This window comes from Brachypodium distachyon, chromosome 1, assembly GCF_000005505.3.
Source record: "Brachypodium distachyon strain Bd21 chromosome 1, Brachypodium_distachyon_v3.0, whole genome shotgun sequence".
NCBI lineage: Eukaryota > Viridiplantae > Streptophyta > Magnoliopsida > Poales > Poaceae > Brachypodium > Brachypodium distachyon.
This window is the reverse complement of record NC_016131.3, coordinates 9,913,872-9,934,714: the sequence shown is the minus strand read 5'-3', so window position 1 is coordinate 9,934,714 and position 20,843 is coordinate 9,913,872. Positions and strand designations below refer to the sequence as shown.

Here is a 20,843-nt window from a genome sequence, read left to right as displayed (position 1 = left end):
GGGGCAACCTCTTCTGGCTCTGGTCGTCGAAGAAGCCCCGCTCTGCCTACCTTCTTCTGGCGCAAGGAGCCGTTCCCTGTTCGGCGTCGTTGGAGCGGAGGAGGTCTTCGTCTTGGCGGTAGCGACTTGTTATTCGGTTTTCTGTGTTTGCTCTTTGTCAGGGTTTTTCCATGGCTTTCCTTGAATAAGCCGTGCATTTGTATCGGTTTCCGGGCCCGATTTTCCTCATAAACAGGGCCAACTCTATTCTTCTAATCGAATCACAGGGATCGACCGTTGCGTCCTCAAAAAAAAAAACTCAGTTCATATTCGTGCTCCTTGTTGATCTTAACCCAGTTTGTTCTTTAGAGAATCAAACGTGGTTGGGTAAGCTCCAAACTTGTTGAATTCGTTCCAAGCTCAGCGTAGTTCTATCTAGTCAGTTGGTTTGAGTATTAAGTGGTCAGAGAACTGGATTAGAGAGTGGTTTCATCAGATCTGTTTGTTGGAAATTTAGAGGTGCGTGGTCTTGGGATATTGTCAGTTTGAGTGGTCAAATGATGTCGGATTAAGCTGAAATTTTGGTAGCATGCTCAGGACTCCCAATGCTACATATCTTCCAAGTTTCACACAATTTGGATCAGCCGTTTAACAATAGTAAACTGAAAACCGAAGGGAAATAAACTGTGTTTCTCCGTTTAGCTGATTTTGAGCTATATCTTTTTGCTCATGTTAAGAGTGGTTGTTGTTGATGAGGACAAGTTTTGTAACTTGTAATCGTGTTGTTGTGATCCTCTAGAATTATAGAGAAGACTCCAATGTATTCATTTTGCTAGTAGAGGACGGTGGAGCGGACCAGTCGGTCCTAAGGTTTTTACTCCTCGCGTTGAGAAGGTTTTCCATGTAAGTCATTGTGTCTCTTCCGCATTGGATTGTGTTTATTTTGATGCTTACTTGTTGGTTGATGCTTACAAGTTGAGTAGGTTGTGTTATGCATATTTGTCATGTTGGTAAATTGGTGCATCGCATAATTGCTGTTCAAGCCGCTACACTTTGCCCCAATCTCTGCGTGTTGGCTGTGCTCTCCAATTTCGCGAGCTTGAGTTAATAGCTCAAATCTAGTAAATACCGTCGTCATGTTTTATTGGCGGTGGCTCATAATTTATTATGTTATTTTTATTCTATATTTGTTCCTCGGTGATTTTGTAGCCACGGACACTATGCTAGTAACGAAACAAAAAAAAAGTTCACCCACATATAGTTTTCATGAACTTGCCGAAAACAAGGCTAACAAGAACTAACCCGGAACAGGCGACTCGTAGGGTCACAAAAAAACATAGTATCAGAAGTTTGTCCATCCCACATGCTCCTGCGACAGCACGAAAAGGCTATACCCCATAACTGTGTTATCCGATAGGAAATGCACACAGACGCATTGGACCAACAATGTTGAGGCCCCGTTTGGTTCATGGGATTTCCATGGGAAAAACGTAGGAAAAGGTAACCCATAGGAATAAGCACTGTTTGTGCGTTTGGAACACAGGAATGGAGCAAAGGGATTTTGGAGGAACACTGTAGCAAGCCTGCAAGAATGGAGGAATTTCACTTCACAGGAACCAAAACATCCGATCTGACCTCTTTTTTTCTTTCCTTTGCATCAAGCCGGACGGACACAGCTTGGAGAGCCGCCCACTGGCTGTGTTCCGATGCACGTCTTTGCCACCGAATCCAACACATCGTCTTGCCGCCAAGAAAAAGAGCTGCAGGTCCAACCGTCCAGGTGGATCCGTGTGCTCGGCGTGGCATGCCGGCGGCTGCGGCCATCCTATCTTCATAAATATGCGGAATTTTCATCATGTCTGACATGTGGGCCACTTATATATTTCGTTTTATAACACAGTTTACAAATAGTTTTGGAAAAAAAAACCTATATTTTATCCATTCCTGCATTCCAAACATGTTGTTGTCATTTTTTTCTGTAGTTTTCAATCCTCTGTTTTACACGTGAATTTCTTTTCTGTTTCTATGTTTTTTCCTATTCCTGTATTTTATATTCATGCGTTCGAAACGGGGCCTGAGTATGTTCTGTAGTGGGTGTATGCCTAATAGGCAACACTGTTTACGTTTCACGTGGCACAACAAGCGTTTCCATTGTTTATTTCTTCATGCCTTGCTCGGTTTTTTTTTTGAGAGGCAGGCCTTGTTCGGCTGAGTGCAGATCCATGCGTTTTCATGGGCCCAGTTTCAGTTCGTCTGCTTGTTCCAGCGTCTTTCAGTTTTAATTGGGCCGGCCCGATTACATGGTTAGGACTGGACGTGGGTTTGCCTACAGGTGCGCCCGCGGATACACGGCCGTTAAATGCTGGGTACGGGCGTACGGCGTACGTACAAGGATACGATGTCGAACGGGGACGATAAAAAACTGCAAGCGCAGCTGCGTGACATGTAGCCTGCGGGCTGCGGCCTCTGCAATCCATAATAAAAGCTTTGCGGGCCTTTCTTTGTCCTCCCCTACCAAAAGACAAGCGGGCACGGACAACCATCACATCGGCCATTAATTGGTCATCATGCATGCAGATGCAAACCGCACTGCAGCTCATCAAAGCTGCAGCTGCGACGTCAAACTCGTCATCATCATCCCACATTAAAAGGAAGCGAAGAAACCCGTGACATGAATACGTTGATTCAATTTAAGAGTGAACTGGTCGCATCAATTGGGCATTTAATCGGAGAAGATGAGCAGCTGCGACTACGTTGCGCAATCAATGGACGGGGCGGGCGCGATACTGTGCGTGTTACGATTCCCGGAATGCCATGCACGCACACCAGTTGCAGTAGTAGCAGCAATAACTGAAGCCGCTGGCTGGAATTGCACGCAGGAACGAACAATTGGCACAAATGCTTCGATCAATTATGGGGGTTCTAGTAGTAGTATCATGTTGTATGGAGTGTTCGATTGATTGATTCGTTGATTTCTGACAGGATCTGCGGAGGCCATACTAGTAGTAGTAGCAAACTGAAAATAAACAAGCCAAAATCAGGAGCACCTCCCCTATGTACCGGGATCAGTCGGTGGAACATGCCGCCGCACTTGTTGCTGGTCGCCATGGCCAAATCGGATCACCCAGCCCACAGCAACCTATCTGCGCCGACCGAGGATGCCAACCGTCTCTACTTGCTCTTCTTCTTGGCTCCGCTACGTCACTTTTTACGTGCGCCGGTGCGCGCGTCCATCCAGCTAGGTGCCGAGGAAGCCGACGTTGAGGTCGATCCGGGGCTTCTTCTTGGGCGCCGGCGCCTGGGGCGGCGGCGGCACGTGCGACTCGCAGCGCGGGCACCGGGGGTCGCTCCGGGAGATGAGCACGTACAGGAAGCACCGCGGGCACGCCGCGGCCACCATCCCGCCGCTGGCGCTGGCGCTGGCGGACGGGGAGTCGCAGCCGTCGCCCTGCTCCACGGAGCCGCCGCCGTCGCCGCGGCGCTTGACGGAGGACGTGGTCACGGACGAGGACGACGGGGAGGCTCCGGCGCCGCTGTGCTGTTGATGATGATGCCCCTGCCCCTGCTTGCCGCGCTCGAACCGCTCCAGCGCCGTCTTCACCTTCTCGATCGTGCACACGCTGTGGTACGTCGTGGTGGAGGCCGCCGCGTCTGCTGCTGCTGCCGGTGCCGTCGTCGGCGCCGCCGGTATGGTCGTGCCGGACACGGGGAATAGGTTGAGATCCCTGGCCGTCGGTTGCGGGCAAGCGTGCTTCTGCAGAGGCGACTTGCCGGCCTGCACGCGCAGTACACGATTAGTAACTGGTCAGGTACTAGTAAAAACTACAGTATCAGTGTATCACCGCGGCATCCAAACATAGCACATGGACATATTTTTTCGAAAGTTCTTTCTATGGTTGAGAGCCTTGAGACTAGCAAGTTTATAGAATGTGCGCCCATATTGTTGAGCATGGGAATTAAAATCGCATTAGTATACAACATGGCCGACAGACGAAGATAAATGAACTACAAATAGTTTAACTGAGATTCTACGGTTCTACCTAACCTGCTCCAGCCTAGAGAACAATTGCTCATCCATATCCTGATTGGATTTACAATCAGTGTAGAGTATTAAATTAATATCTGTGCTGACCTAGTGATCTAGTCTATTAGATTATGCTGATTCGTCTATTGATATAGGCCTCCCGTTCACCCGTTGAAAACAAAGACCAAGTTGGAAGTCTCAACATCAAATTGCCTACTCCCGCCGCGAGAGAGGAAAAAAACGACGCACACGAACAGAGACGATCTACGAAGATTTTTTTTCCCTATGATCTAGGAAGAAAAAATTAACGACATGAGTCCAATCGCCAATCCCAATTGAGCATAGGAGAAGAAATTAAGCAAAGGTGTGAAGACGCGAAGAGAGACCGAAACAGAGACTCGTGAAGCGCGTACCACCACGTTGGCTGCGTCCCTGGCGTCGTCGGCGGCGGTGCACCCGCCGAGGAAGTCCCGCGTGACGAGCTCCGCCGCCATCCCGCCGTCAACCGCTCGAGACATGAACCCCACCGCTTCAGCAACCATCTAGCACGCCAACATACAACCTTTGATGTACGTACGCCTATGAGCTATGCTAGCTCTGGATGATAGTCGCAGCTCGATCGACAGAAGAAGAAGTGAGGGGCTATCTATGTAACTCTTCGGTCGCCAATCAAACAGCGGCTGAGAGAAGACCTAGTAGGCTGGAGGAAGAAAGAAGATCTAGCATAGGAAATTAGGAACAGGAGGGCGCGTGCAACGATGGAAGGAGTCGTGGAGGAAGCGAGGAGAGGTGCTGAGGAGGAGATAAATGGGGGAGGGAAACAGGGGGTGTTTTGGAGCCATGTATGGGCGCCATTAATTAAGGTGTTGGAAAGGGAAGGCATGAGGACAAGATGTGCATTAAATGCGAGGGTGGGAGCGCATTGATTGCAATGGCTCCCAGCGTGTGATGAGTGACGGATGGGGATGGACCAGCCTACCGCTGCTACTGCTCAATACTGATGCTCCTGCCGCCTGCCTACTCTCTCCTCGCTGAGTCATCGTCGTGCCTCTACTCTGGACTAATTGGACTACGGCGTCGTTTTCTTTCTGAAGGCCTCCTCTAATTATCTTTTCCTTTTTAATGGTTTGGTATTAAAGAGGTGTGAGGATTATGTACTTCCTGTGGTGGAGTGTGTAGACCGTCCAGCGTAGAAGATCTGGAGTCGTGTTTATAAATGCTGATACGGTCTTACCACGGCGTTCTCCCCGTGCAAGAGGAGTTTGTACGGGCTCGTGTGGGGATCCGAGGGACCCCTTTGCCCGAGGTATCTTCTTTGGGATCGGTAAAATATTATCATGGCCAGTGGAAACCTCAAAAACACTCCTAGGTCCTGGTTTAAAGTAGTGTCGAGTTGCCGCACAGTGCGATTAGGCTGAAATTGGATAAAGCTACGGGTACGGTATGACTGAGACTCAGAGTATTTATCAAGGGAGTAACTTTAAGTTGACGAATCATAATCTTTTGCTAGTACTTAGATATCATTTTATTTTATTTTTATCATCCGTTTCGATTCTTAAAACACAGATCATATCCAACGGCTGATGAATAAACTTATCTCTAACTAAGATTCAGACAACTGATATAGCAAAACCGATATACCAAATTTAGCTAAACCAAGATTTTAGATAGGTTGTGTTGGTTCATGTGTCGATCAATATAATTTTTAATGATCTAGAGCGGCTAAAAAGGGTATTGCCATACTAAAAAAAACTTTCGTCCAATAAAAAACATCTTTGTGGTGTGGCCAAAATATTGGTAGCGTTGATATTGGCTGATATCAAAAGATGCCCTAAATCTTGTTGCTCTACAGCCCAAGGCGAACAAGAGACCCTGTGTTGGAGTTTTTTCTTCCTTTTTTTATTACGTCCATAGCCACTTAGTCTAAAATATTCCTATATTTTGAAGTAGTGATCAGATACTTTTGGTCCCTCTATCAGATTTGAACGGTTTTGACTCCACGTGGGGGCGTCTTTTCCATAGAATTTTCCAATTCATATGTCACAATGGCATCAGATTCCCCTCATAGATGGTCGTTGAACTCGAAATCGCGCACATTTGGTTGTCCAACTATGCATCATGACATCCTATGTTGAAAAATTTAAAAGGAAACCTCTCCCTCTCCCCACGGAGTCAAAGCCAATCAAAATGTAGAGGTACTAAAAATGTCTGATTTTACCAATTGAGAGATCAAATGTATACGATTTCAAGTTGAGAGATCATACCTAAACTTTGCTGTCAATTGAGAGACGAAAAATATACTCTTATCTATTTTCAGTGCTAGGCTAACCTTTATTGGGTACTGCATACAGATATAATCATTGATGTTTTTTGTTTGCGTTTAAGTGATCTGGACTGCTGGACCGAAACAGATTTTAGTGGTTAATCATTGATCATTTGTGGGCAGCGAGCGCTAATCAATTCGGAAAGGCAGTCACCACTTCACCCATCGTAATTAGCACTGAATATACACCGCAGTACTACCGGTGGTTGTATATACAGTACGTACAATTATACAATCAGCCCCACACACGCAGGACGGCGGTACACAGAACCGGCCGGACAGAGACCAATTTAAAGTGGCGCTGCCACGACTTGAATGGGCGACGACATTAATGAAGATCGGAGCTATGGCTTGACGCGACGAGCGAGCATTGAAATTACGTGCGTACTCGTAGTACGTACTTGGGTGATTAAAGGCGTGCGTACGTACTCAGCGCGCGGCAGACGCTGCTGCCAGTCGCAGGTGGCCAGATGAGGATGGTCACGGGAACGAAGAAGTCTCCGCGCGGCGCGCGCGCGTAACGTACAGGAGGAAGACACGCGGAAAACGAAATCAATTTTAATAGCTCCGATCGGCAGAGGAGGAGGCCCAGGTGCCATGCCAATATGCCATGCAACGCAACACGCGAGACGGCGAGAGTGACCCCCCCACCCCAGGCCCAAGTGCCGAACGGCTCCGACTATTCAACGCACCGGGGGGGAAGGAAGGAAGAAGAGCAACACTTGCGTTTCCTCAAAGCAACCTGTGCGACCGGCGCCGCACGGGGCACCCACCCCGGCCGGCTCCACCAGCGGTGGAGTGTGGATGTTACGGGGTTTTGCGTTATGTCACCGATAAAATACGGTACAGTAAGTATCTCTGCCAACGAGGTACCCGGCGTTCAAACGAACTTCCCCCCTCGGTCGGCTGTAAGCCGTTGTCCAGGGCGGTGTACCCAACGGTATAACAGATTGGATATGCAACAGTGGCGCTAAATTTTATGGTACGTACCGGCGGTGCCATCCCTTTTTACGCATGGCACGGCCGTGGGGCAGCATCGCTGTTACAACAAAGTCAGTCCCCACTGTGCGCCATTTATAAGTCGGGGTCGTCTACTGTGGCGTGAGTTTTCAAACTGCTCGTGTAATCTGCGTTAATTAAAGGCGGCAGTGCGCAGAGAGCCACTAGCGTAACCGGCGCAAGGATTTATTATTTTTCCTTTGCTTCACGCGTCTCATCTCACGCATGCAGCAACGAAACTCGCAGATGTCACAGACGATTCTTACACAGCTCGTCGCAGTCTTAACATAATTGCGAGGCGTCATTTTTGTGAGTCACCTTTGTCAGGTTTTTATCCATCGTTTGTTCGTGCATCTCGCTTTCTTCCGGGTCCGTGCGTTTTATCTTTGCTTGTTATTGCACGTACCCTGTTGTGGAGCGCTACTTCTCGCAAGCGCTGGTCCATACATGAGTCCATGTGTGTTTGCAAGTTGCAACTCGCCCAAATTTTTTTCGGTTCTGTATTTATTTATGAGTAAAATGCACATACGGTTCCTATTCTTTCGTGAAGGTGTCAAAGTCACGTCACGTAAGATTGCACGGCACATCGTCGCCTGACGTGTGGGCCCAAAGTCCAGGTGGCATCCACGTCATGCGGCCGAACCTGTGCATATACGCGAGGAACCTAGAATGAACCACTTAACAAACATTAAGAACCTAAACGTGCATTTTCAAAGATGAGAGACCTACTTGACATCTTCGCGAAAGAATAGGAGCCGCGGGTGCATTTTACTCTTTATTTATGTACTAGGCATCAACTGTTGACGAAAGAATAGTACAAGTGCCAATTCCTTGTTTTAGTTTTTCTAATCAGAATATTTAACTTACAACTTAACAAGTCCTAGCTCTTAGTTTCTCCTATACCATGAGATCAACGGGGAGCCGCGTATATAACTGGAATGGGAAAAAAATTGGGGAGCACTCCTTACTGCTCTCGTATGTACAGCAACTGACCGATCAATCATTCCAAACTTTTATGTGTTCAAAACTACGAAGGTGGATGCATCAAAAACACAGAAGCAGTACTGACAGTACTCACCAACCCAAGGAAGGACCGGAGCAATAATTTGACTAGACTACGGGAGGGGGCCTTAAATCGTGGGCGAGGTTGGTTTCGATGTGACTCCTGTAGTGCTTACTAGTGCTTGGTGCTGTTGCCCAGAGATCTTGACAAGCTTTTCAATGCCGTTCGGAGCCCACCAAAGGAGACGATAGGATAGGAAACTAAGCGCCGAGAGGGAAAAATATCTCTAATCTTGGCAACGCGTGGTTTGTTGTAAAAATAACCCAAGTTAGGCCCTCCATTCTTTATCTCGCAAGTGTAGGGTGAAAACACACAACTCATGTTTTTTTAAGAAACCCTTTAGGATGAGCATAGTTAATGTATTGATTTTGCGTGCAACCATTTTAAAACTTTGAAATTATTCTAGTCAATCATCAAACACGCATACATCATATACAAGTACACAAGATCCGTTTTCACGATTGAATTCGTATCGACGAGGTTTTCAAAACATGACCACATCTTATCATGTTTTGAGGTATTCTATTGACACCAGAAGTTACCAAATTAATCTTTATGTTTACTACGTTTACATTGAATGGTTACCATGTAACAATATACGGTTATAACACAATGTTTATCCAATCTCACGAGTGAGTATTGAGCTGTAATCAACAAATAAGAGATGTCAATAGACCATATAAAAGTATAAGGGCATCTCCAATAGGAGGTACTAAGCAGGTACTAGTCCTACGTGGCGGAAAGATGAAGAGAAAAAGTTAGCACTAGTTACTTGCAGAAGTAACAGCTTGTGCATGGGTACCAGTAATGAAAAGAGAATGACATGTGGGTTCATTAGAAAAAAGAAGAGAATAAACAAAAGAAAGATGAGAGAGATGAAAATTAGTAACAGCTTGCCATTGAAGATGCCCTAATGGTCCAAGTTTTAAATGGTTGTGGAGTGGTGTCCTATAAGTCGGTGACAAATGGACACTACCCGGTGAACATGTAGTAAACAAGTGCTTATAACCTGATAACGAATCGGTAACCATGTAGCTGGTGTCCTATAAATCGGTAACGAATGGATATTACCCGGTGAACATCTATTATATGAGGGGTACGAGGGGAGGCTTCACGTTGATCCACATCACCCCAATTATTCTAGCCTTTGGATCTGATATCTAACGGTCTAGATTTAATGAGGTGGTATGTTTGATGGGCTATCTCTAAACATTAAAATAGTTTCGAGCCAAAAAGGTCCAGTTTGTAGAATTAGCGATAATTAGGAATATACCTGATGGGCTATAATAAACATTAAAATGATTTCAGGCCCAAATAGGCCCAATACGTTATAATCGGTGGTAATTAAGTTAAATTTGTTTTTTATGGTTCCGAACGTAGCATACCCTGTTATGCGACGACATTTCAACATTATTTTTCATTGTTTTTCTTCACAGGTCATGAAAATATTAGATAATAAACTAAGTATATTAGTCATAGTCTATATCTATTTTTTAAAGATATTTTAACTGTTGGATCTAATATCTAATGGCCCTTGTTTAACTTATTTAATGAGAGGGTATATTTGATGGGCTACCAATAAACAATAAAGTGATTTTAGTCCAAGTAGGCCCAATTTGTGGGCTACCAACAAAACATCAAAATATGTTAAAATCCACTAAAGCCCAATACAAATTAATACGTGTCCAATATGGAAACACTATTGCAGATTGCAGGACATCTCATTGGTTCCCTCTGCCGTATGATATAAAACAAATAAATCAGATGGTTCGATTAAGAAAAAGAATCACCTAAAATAGATTAAGAAACAAAATTAGAAAACCGAGGGAGACGCCACGTTGATCCACATCACCTGAATTATATTGACCATCGGATCTTATATCAAGAAAAAGAATCACCTAAAATATATTTAATGAGAAGTATATGACGCTTGGACTACGAACTGGTTATATAGTAAAAACAATATGATGGGTACTGAGGAATGCCTCACATTGATCCACATCACCTCAATTATTCTGACCGTTGGATTTGAGAATTGTTGACACACGACCGTTAGATCTACGTGACACATAATTTTGCTTTTAAATCGTGCGTTACATATATGTGATACGTAAATTTGCTAACGCGAAGCAACCAGATGATGGGCGCATGTTTTTTAATCTAAACATACTCTTGTCACGTTTATTTTCCATAAAATCCGTGCCGCGTGCATTCACTGGAGCGTCTGTCGCGTGCCTTCGCTTGTGACGAGGTAGGCCAAGCTTTGGAAGGAAATCGTTGAGGCCACATCCATGATGAAAAATGTCTACGGAGATGCGTGTACAAGGTTGCGTTGCAGTAATTCATCGAGATCAGACAAATTAATACTACTGCAAAGTCTTACATACTTTTTGGTGTCCTGTCATTATTAACTGGATTTTTCTACATTTGGTGGTAATTAGGGATTTAATGAAGTGGCATCTAAGAGTTCGGTGTGGTAATTAGTGGTCTAATCTTCGTCTCCGCGCAGGCGAACCATGCAAGTGCTTACAACATCGCAGCACGACGGCCTTCTAGCTTGCACGCGTGCTCTCATAGCACCACGTGACCGCAAAGCCGCCGCTGTGATCGGCCGCCCCGGCGCCATCGGCCACTGCTGCCATCATCCGTCGTTGTCGAGACACAATTAGGTCCCTGCTGCCGTGATCCATGGCCGCCGCAATGCTCTATCAGTTACCGTCAGACGCCACCTTGCTTGCTCGCTGCACCGCGAGCCCGCTCACAAGGAATGCTTGCCGCATCATCCGTCCAAAATAATAGTTAAATATTAAAAATATATAAGTTTGTGATCGATGTCTAACAGAAATTTTAGAAGTTATATAACATAATATCGCACAAAGCAAAATGTAGCAAACACATAAGTTCATTATTCAAACATAGCGCTTTTATATTGCAGATAATGTTAGTAAAATACAAATATGTTGCTAAAAATATAATGACAAACTACTCTACAATATAATATGTGATTGAATCAATCTAATGATGCAGAATATTCCATCTTATCATTTCAGAAGATTTGTCTTCGCGAAAAACAAATAAAAAATTATATACAAGTCTAGCTGCGCAATCTATACGGGTCATCCCAATTATTTCCAGCCGTTAGATATGAGATCTACGAGTCCTACAAGCAATATGAGGGGATACCGACCGAGGGATCCTCCAGGTTGATCCACATCACCCCAATTATTTCCAGCCGTTAGATATGGGATCTACGAGTACTACAAATCGTTTGTTTCATGTTACGTTCAGCTGAACCTCTAAAAAAAACACCGAGTCCAAACTAAAAGCAGAAAGCACTGGCGGGAGGCGTCAAGCAGAGCAGCAATAGAGCGACAAACAAGGGTTGGGAGTACTGTGGCGGTTGTGGCCTGGCCGCCTAAGGGACTTGGGGAATGAAAGGATCAAGGAGGGATTTCACAATTTTGGTATGGAATTATATCCCTTAGAGCCTCCACAATGATGCTGGACACATGCAGGGGTGCGCGCAGAGGGGCGGAGGCGCGGTTCGGCGAGTGCAGCGTAGGGGCACTAGTGGAGGCGGTGCAGGGCATGCGCAGGATGGGTGGAAGTGGTGCAGAGGGCACACGGCGGAGGTGCGGAGGAGGTGCAGGGCCGTGAGCGGAGGTGGTGAAGTGGGTCGTTGGAGGAGTTGGGATCCGAGGATTTGATGTGAAAATGAGGTTGGGAAAAAAAGAGATAATGAAAATGAGTAATTAATTTATTCTTTTGTGGGTACTGTATATATACGTGCAAGTTTGAACCATCTGCATTGCAGGAAAACTTGACTTTTGGCACGCCGTAGAAACCCTTATGTATAAAAGTCTCATGTTTTCAATTTTAGAATTAAAAATATGATGAATAGATACGCATCGGACAAAATCAAACGATGTACAAAATGAAAAAGTCATCGGCACACGTACAAAAAAAATACAACAATGATCATCAGGTCTAGCCCGCTCATTTCGCGCGGGCCACTATGCTAGTGTAGTAAACAACCGCTTATAACCTGGTAAGTTTTGTCAAAAAAAGTCGTTAAAACATACCAAAATGGGATCTACTTTTGCTCATTGCTATGAACCTAATACTGCGGTGCATGCTTTGAGAGATAAAAAGTTTAAAATTTTCAAATTGATATAATCTAATAACCGTCCGTATGCTACTTATCGAGAGCGTGGGCACATGTGCTCAATTGTTCTGTCCATTTGTTTAAGTTTGTTCTGCCTCATCGCGTATCACCGATAAGGACGAGAAAAGACGATATATTTTTTATTTTTCTTCACAACACTTTTTTCATTTCTTACGCAACACTTTTTCAAAGAATGGAACGATCAGCCGTAGGCCTAGGCTCCAGGCCATTAATTCCTGCGACCATATTCGGAATTAAGTCCGCGCATTAATGTAGCAGTATCCTTTAAAGACACTCTTCACATAAATGCCAGAACTGGTCCGGTTTGGTAGCCAGCCTTCTTCTTGTTTTAGTTTTCCAAGGAGTAGATTGCAGTTTGGTTGATCATGTTGTTATCCTCTCTCAGTGAGATCTAGTAATGCTCAGTGACGTACGTCTGACTTGGAGTACATAAGACTTTCAGACATTATGGTGGTAAAACTATAGCTAACTGCGTGTATATTCGGGCAGACTGCAGGGTTCTCCAATGATAATCTCCTTTTCAAAGATAAAAATCCAAAAATAATAATAATACAAACAGCCCTATGCACGCAACCAAAAACCACACCTTGGCTCGCACGATATGCTGTGCTTGTTCTGAGCGAGTCTGACTGAAATATCACTGATGATTATTAGAAGATCGGTGATCTTCTTTGAAAAAAAAAATATTACTGCAGACAACCAACGAAGTACTCCATAATTCTGTCCGGCTTCGGTCCCAGGCCGGCTGCGAAAATGCCCATTTACTTCTCGTCGTGCAAAAGAGAAGCACATCTGCAATAACTCAATACGATTAATGTTACTGAACCTTTGGTTGCATCACCGGTACTCCAGTAACCACTTTGCTAGATATCGAGATTAATGGCGTGCAGTGCAGCAATGGCGATTTAATTTGTTCCTGCAATGTCCGTTGGCTCTCGCCCCCCCGCAGGAGTACTACCAGCAGTAGTAGTACGTGCCCATCGACACCGAGTAGTGACGACGGTTAACCGTCCATCCGGAGTGCAAATCGAGATGCCGGCCCGAGTTGGGCGAAAGCACGGTCGGCAACGGCAGCGCATTGATTTTTCTGATCATATACGGTCCAAAGCGTCCGGTCCGATGCCGGGATACGCGATTAAAATCTTTTGGCCGCACGGGCAGTACAAACAAAGCCTGGCACGGTGGCCATTTACCACGAGCACGTACCAGGGAAGTACTCATCACGCGCGCGCCGTGAGAAGAGCAGAGGCCGTCAATGCATGCATGAATCCATCCACTGGCCGCCTTGGGCCCAAGCAACAGCAGTAGTGGTACCAGGATTCCCAAGATGATCGGTCAGTGCGTACGGCGGCGTGGAGTAATGGAGGAACAGTAGCGGACACCAGCGGCATTGCAACCCGACCGACTGACTGACTGCACGCACCAAGAGTGAGCAGGCTTGCCGTTGCAATGCAGAATGGTGAAGATGCTCTTCTTCTCTTTCTCTCTCTTTTTCGAGGGATAGAAGAACGGTGAAGTGAGGAGTGTGAGACATCTTGAGACGGGAAACGCTTTGTACCCTGCCCGGTCGGTACTGCTGGTGTTAACGGATTCGGCCCTGAATCGAGCTTGCGCGGTCGTGGGCCTCGATCGAACGCGATTCCGGCCTGCAGCCCATCGAGCTTGCGCGGTCGTGGGCCTCGATCTTATGCGATGCCGGCCTGCAGCCCCATTTGGTACAGAACTTATAGCGTTAATTCCCTAAAAACCGCATCAGGGAAATCATATATCGTCTGGCTGTAGTTTGTTTATGTTGTGAGGTTTTGTGTCCTCACGACAGAATATTGGAGGAGAAAGCGATGACACGTGGAATAATGGTCTTCCAGCTCCATCCTTCTTCTGGCATAGTTAACATGATCCACTTCATGAAGTTAGTGGATCGCGTGGTTTGTATTTTCGTTATTTTGGCCTTCTTTCTAGTCATCTCGGCGATGAATCAACAATTCGACAACCTGCCTTGCAAGGGGTATGTCCCCGCCCACAGTGCGTTTAACGATCTTAGGTTCTCATGGTTGCGGTGAGCGACAATTGTGGCTATTCAAAACTTATGAGGTTAGTCCAGCTTGTGCGGCTTTGGTCTTCTGCAGTTTCATCACCAGAAACATGGAGAGTTTTCAAGATACGGACGACGGATCAAGAGTTTTTTACTTCAAAGAATCTTGATGCAACTTTTAGTTTCACTAGGGTTTTTTTGTTGTTGGTTTTCGTTTCAATTCTTGTCGTTTGTAGTTTGTTTATTGAATCAATAAAGTCAGATGTTTCTCAGAAAACAAACAAACAAATGGCCACAAATATTCAATATGGTACTCCACTATATTGCCGAATAGGTCGCGGAAAAAGAGACAAATGGAAATACTATTTTCGAAAACGATACTAACTCGGTCTCTAGTCTCTACTTCAATCCATGCAGTCTTACTATCGACAAAAATAGCATGGATTAAGAGGGAATAACAGTAGCACAAGTGTAAGGGTTTGGCGTATCTTTATCTTTACACCTATAAATATTTCGATAGTTGTTGATTGTCCGTCATATTCAGATCAGGCCACACGTCGATTCCATATAACTATTGGGATATGGATTATTGGATTAGAGACAAAAGACGAAAGCACAAAAAACCGTAAGCATGTATTTACATATTTAGTCTGTACCAAGGCACGAGTACATCAGGATATACCTTTGGTACTTAGCCCCGAAATGTATATCTTAAATTTAATCGAAACATATTTTGTGTATGTAAGCACCTCTCTACTAGATCGACTCAATAGAACAAGATTCAGCTTGCAAGCCAAATGTATTGGAGAAATTCGGAGAAAGATGAAGATCCAAGGAGGAAGACGAACAGTAGCTATCCTAAGAACATCTCCATGCCTCGGCCTAAGCCGCCACTTCCTGCCAGCTCCTTTCTGTTGACAACACCTTCTCTTCACGCCAGCTGGGCGTGTTTGGTTCGAGTCCAAACTTGACCTAATTTGGCTAGCCAAAAAAATTGATCATGGTTTTACTTGCTAATGAGTTGACCAACTTTGGTAGTAAAAAACTAGATTTGGTATGCTTGTGCTAAATAATCTCGAACCATCCAAACAAAGGTCAAATTTTTTAGTCACCATAAAATATTGGCATGATATATCTGGGCAACAATTCAAACATGCCCCACGGACCACCATCAGCGTCAGTGCGTTGCCAGATAAATGGTCACGTATCCTATGAATCCGTTCGCGGCAGAATGCATCCGTGCATCCGTTTGGTTTTCCACCTTACGATTTCAATCCCATGGATTAGTTTAATCTGCAGCGATTTTGTACTAATACGCCCGCCTACAAACAAACAGCAATTTATTTTTGCAAAAGTACCCCTGGAAGCTCTACTGGATCATGTTTCGCCCATATGAGATGAGACTGCAGGTCCTGATTGCCGTTGATGCCGTGGAAATCTCTTGATATCTCCAAGGTAAAAGCGGCATTCTGCATCCCTTTGCTCCGACGGTGACGCGATTAATTCCGGCATCCAGCCTCCGGCGGCACCTCCCCATGGGGCAGGGCTTGCCAGCTCCATTTATTGGTTCTGACCTGTGCTCCTAGTTTTTCCGATGAACAAGATTCGTCCATGGACAACATCCCATCTTCCTTTCTGCATTCCTTCCACTATCTGCTCATTCACCTGAACGTTGCACCTCTCTGACCCTCTCATCTTCTAGGTGGCCGCCACTACGATCAATCAATTAGCCAAATAATTAGAGCTAACTCCATCGCACTAGTCAAGGAAGAGACCCGTGAGGAAATTTGCGATGGACTCTGAAATTAATTTTTTGATGGAAGAAATATGAGATTAGCCGGCGGACCAACACCTCTCCTCAATTTCATGGCGCATTTGATGAAGAGGAAAATAATTAAGGAGCATGGATAGTGTTTCAATCGACATCCATCTCCGATAGCCGTTCCGTGTCGCGCAGGCTGGGGAGTGGGGATTCGAGGGTTGAAAGGTGTAGGGAGGTTTCCGAGAAAAGAGGCGTCGGTTAAGCCTAGATGCGGGCGGCTAATTGCACTTTTCCCGTTTACTGCGCATTAGACACAAGATTCTGATCGTACAGTGAAAACCAAACGGATGCACGGATACATTCTGCGGACGGATTCATAAGATACGTCACCCAGATAAATTAGTGTAACGAAATGAATTGGAAAAAGAAAAGAAAAAGACGAAGAAGAAAAAACCGTTCCATGTATCCGCCTTGTCCATGCATAACTGCATCGCGGCCAGCCAGGGGTCGAGACGCCGATCCCCTTGAAACGCGGCATATAGGCGCGCCCACGATCGCCCCGTCCCACCCCGCTCCTCGCCCCTCCCTCCCACCCACGTTCTCTCGCCCCGGAGCCCCGGACACACCACAACCGCGAACAAACGAACCCCCGTCCAAGAACAACAAAGAGCCAACGAAGAAGATCGATCGGCAACATCTCCAAGCGAGAAGAAGCGAGACGCGACCCGATCCGACGTCCCAGGCGACCGATCGATCAAGATGAGGGAGATCCTGCACATCCAGGGCGGCCAATGCGGCAACCAGATCGGCGCCAAGTTCTGGGAGGTGATCTGCGGCGAGCACGGCATCGACGCCACGGGCCAGTACACGGGCACGGCGCCGCAGCAGCTCGAGCGCATGGACGTCTACTACAACGAGGCCGGCGGCGGCCGCTACGTGCCCCGCGCCGTCCTCATGGACCTCGAGCCGGGCACCATGGACTCGCTCCGCTCCGGCCCCATCGGCGGCATCTTCCGCCCCGACAACTTCGTCTACGGCCAGTCCGGCGCCGGGAACAACTGGGCCAAGGGACACTACACCGAGGGCGCCGAGCTCATCGACTCCGTCCTCGACGTCGTGCGCAAGGAGGCCGAGAACTCCGACTGCCTCCAAGGTAATGATCTCATCCTCTTAATTAGTAACTCCGTAGTAGTAGTATTTTCGTTCATCCTTCAATTTGGTGCCTGTCTCTCGCGTTCTGCTAGTTGTTCCTTAATTCATGGCATTATCAGCATTTCCTTGGATCTGTTCCTGGAACAGAGCCGGGCATCTTATGATCGCCAATTGTTCGTATTCGTCTGGTAAAATTCTCTAAAGTATGCCGGGAAATGCTTGTTGGATCCGCAATTTGCACGATGAACTAAAAATTTGGCAGATTGGCTTAACAGTAATTCGGCTTCGTCTGGTAAAATTCTCGTGGATAGGAATATGCTTGTTCGATCAAAAAGGTATTTTCAGATTAGAACAGAATAATAGTCGATTTCGGTCTAAGGGGGATCTATGAGATCAATGTTTGATTGCGCTTGTTCTCCTTTCTTTTGGTAATTAATTAAAGACGGACGTTTCACATTTAATTAGACTCCGACTGTCTGACAGCAGAGTGCCAGAGTAGCACACATTGCACCGAAATGAACTCTGCCAACTTGGGCAGCATTGACAAGCATTCCGTCCGGCGGGATAGGTAGCTCGTCAGCCTCGGCGAAAGAGTTGATTCGGCGTTTCCAGATACAGACTCCAGAATTAGCGGGTCCAGCATAGTTTTAAAAGTTAGATCAGTTGATAGATCACGTAACGTATCTGTACCACAAAAAATGGGTAAATCAAACATAACCAGTTAACAGCGCTGTTTTGACCACTGGTTTAATCATTGATTTCAGTTCTGTCACGTTGCATCCGTATATTGCGTCAAGTTGGTTCATTTATACTTATGAATTGCTACAAATACTGTTGCTCAGGATGCCAGTTACGAAGGTTCTGAAACTGTGCCACCTGTATAGATGCTATCTGTCATTTGAATTCAGAAATGTGTTTTAGTTTTAAACACATATGTAAATCAGACATGTCTTCTGTTGCATCAGTTTTCTCGCCAGTCTCTTCTCTGAAAACTGTTTGTCGGTCGATACGACCTCAGTACCGAAATACGATATGTTCACATCACATGTCTACATCATCTTTTTGCTGGCAAACGATCATGGGGTTATCACCAAGCTAATAATGTACCAATACAAATATCATTCTGTGATTACTGATAATGTTGTACGACCTAACAACACAAGTAAGGAGGTTTCGACAGACGAAATACTGTCGGTGTTGGCCTCAGCGAACGGGACAGAACTGAGACAGGCTGTTGCCAGTGGATGGTGCTTGGGTAGATGTGTTTGCCCATGTTTTTCTTACTACTAGTATATAGATTAGTTCATTATGTACTTCCCTTTTGGACTTGGTGAGGTGAAAATGGATTTTAGCACACCTGGTGATAGCAGCAGAATAAAGAAAAAAAATGTATTTCTGCAAAGACATTATCGAGTTGTGTATGATTGGAAAGGAGTAGCACTGACCACTGAAGTATTATTGAGCCCATGATTGGATAGGAGTAGGACTGACCATGTGGTGTTCAGTTCTTGCATGGCTGCATGACTAGTGTACTTAAGCTAGTATGACTGCATTGTTCAAGTCTTTTTTCGCGAAAAGGTTGAACTCTTACATGATTGGGCTCCGGGGGATGTTGAGCTGCATAGCAGAACTCCGGATAATTTTTCAGTCTGGGTGCCCCTGAAATGAACAGCTAGTGATCGACTTCCCTTGTTGATCGATTAGAAAGCCTCTATCTGTTGGATGGTTAAGCTACTATGACTGCATGACTAGTGCACTTAAGCTACTATGACTGCATGGTTCAGGTCTTTTTAAGCAAGTAATTCCGTTGCAGGGTTCCAAGTATGCCACTCTCTGGGCGGGGGCACGGGTTCCGGCATGGGCACGCTGCTCATCTCCAAGATCCGTGAGGAGTACCCGGACCGCATGATGCTCACCTTCTCCGTGTTCCCGTCCCCCAAGGTCTCCGACACGGTGGTGGAGCCCTACAACGCGACGCTGTCCGTGCACCAGCTCGTCGAGAACGCCGACGAGTGCATGGTCCTCGACAACGAGGCCCTCTACGACATCTGCTTCCGCACCCTCAAGCTCACCAACCCTTCCTGTAAGCATAGCAGTTCATTTGATTCCATTCCAAATTTCCAATGCATAAGCATGGCAAATTGCCAACTGAAATTGATTGAACCAATGCGTGCCAGTCGGTGACCTGAACCACCTGATATCGGCGACGATGAGCGGGGTGACGTGCTGCCTGCGGTTCCCGGGGCAGCTCAACTCGGACCTCCGGAAGCTGGCGGTGAACCTGATCCCGTTCCCGCGGCTGCACTTCTTCATGGTCGGCTTCGCGCCGCTCACGTCCCGCGGCTCCCAGCAGTACCGGGCGCTGACGGTCCCGGAGCTGACGCAGCAGATGTGGGACGCCAAGAACATGATGTGCGCGGCGGACCCGCGGCACGGCCGGTACCTGACGGCGTCGGCCATGTTCCGGGGCAAGATGAGCACCAAGGAGGTGGACGAGCAGATGATGAACGTGCAGAACAAGAACTCCTCCTACTTCGTCGAGTGGATCCCCAACAACGTCAAGTCCAGCGTCTGCGACATCCCGCCCGTCGGGCTCGCCATGGCATCCACATTCGTCGGCAACTCAACGTCCATCCAGGAGATGTTCCGCAGGGTCAGCGAGCAGTTCACCGCCATGTTCCGGCGCAAGGCTTTCCTCCACTGGTACACCAGCGAGGGCATGGACGAGATGGAGTTCACCGAGGCCGAGAGCAACATGAACGACCTCGTCGCTGAGTACCAGCAGTACCAGGACGCCACCGCCGAGGAGTACGACGAGGAGGAGCCCGCCGGCGACGACGACCACGCCTGATCGGCCGACGATCCAGAGCTCTCTCTCTCTCTCTGCCTTTTGCATGCTTCGGTTTGTGCTTCGTACCGTTCAAAGTCGTTTTATACATACATCTACATCTACTATAAACGTGTGTTGCCGTGTCTGCCGAACCTGTATGCGTACGTACGCTTGTGTGTGTTGCTGTCGTCCTCGTCAGCCTTGACTTGTCATCGTTGTTTCAGGTTATTTCAAATCGTTTGCTTATGTACGTACTGGGGATTACTGTCCTCTCTGTATATGTTAGGAATTATATATCTACTTCGTTCATTATCTGCTTGCTTAACTAACTCGATGTGATGTTTCATATCGCGTATTATTTAGTTGCAAACCGGCGACAATTGGAGAGTGCTAATGTCAGAACACAATGAAAAAGTAGGTCTTAGTGGTGGTACTGGGTTTATTTTAGTAACTTAATTGCCTGCTGATTTGATGATCTCAAATGTCTATTCAG

General features: G+C 46.4%; 2 protein-coding genes across 2 annotated transcripts; one reads left to right on the top strand and one right to left on the bottom strand.

Moving 5' to 3' along the window:
- Window positions 1-2,868: 2,868 nt before the first annotated feature.
- On the bottom strand, window positions 2,869-4,882 carry LOC100843932. The gene is made up of 2 exons (XM_010233494.3): window positions 4,417-4,882; window positions 2,869-3,754 (listed from the first exon to the last, which is right to left on the bottom strand). Exons 1-2 carry the CDS (start codon window positions 4,543-4,545, stop codon window positions 3,218-3,220), a joined length of 666 nt encoding a protein of 221 aa, XP_010231796.1. The 5' UTR covers window positions 4,546-4,882; the 3' UTR covers window positions 2,869-3,217.
- Window positions 4,883-16,931: 12,049 nt separating this feature from the next.
- On the top strand, window positions 16,932-20,675 carry LOC100842099 (tubulin beta-3 chain). Its single transcript, XM_003561494.4, has 3 exons — window positions 16,932-17,521; window positions 19,334-19,603; window positions 19,698-20,675. The coding sequence occupies exons 1-3, from the start codon at window positions 17,128-17,130 to the stop codon at window positions 20,369-20,371; spliced, it is 1,338 nt and encodes a 445-aa protein (XP_003561542.1). The 5' UTR covers window positions 16,932-17,127; the 3' UTR covers window positions 20,372-20,675.
- Window positions 20,676-20,843: the final 168 nt, after the last annotated feature.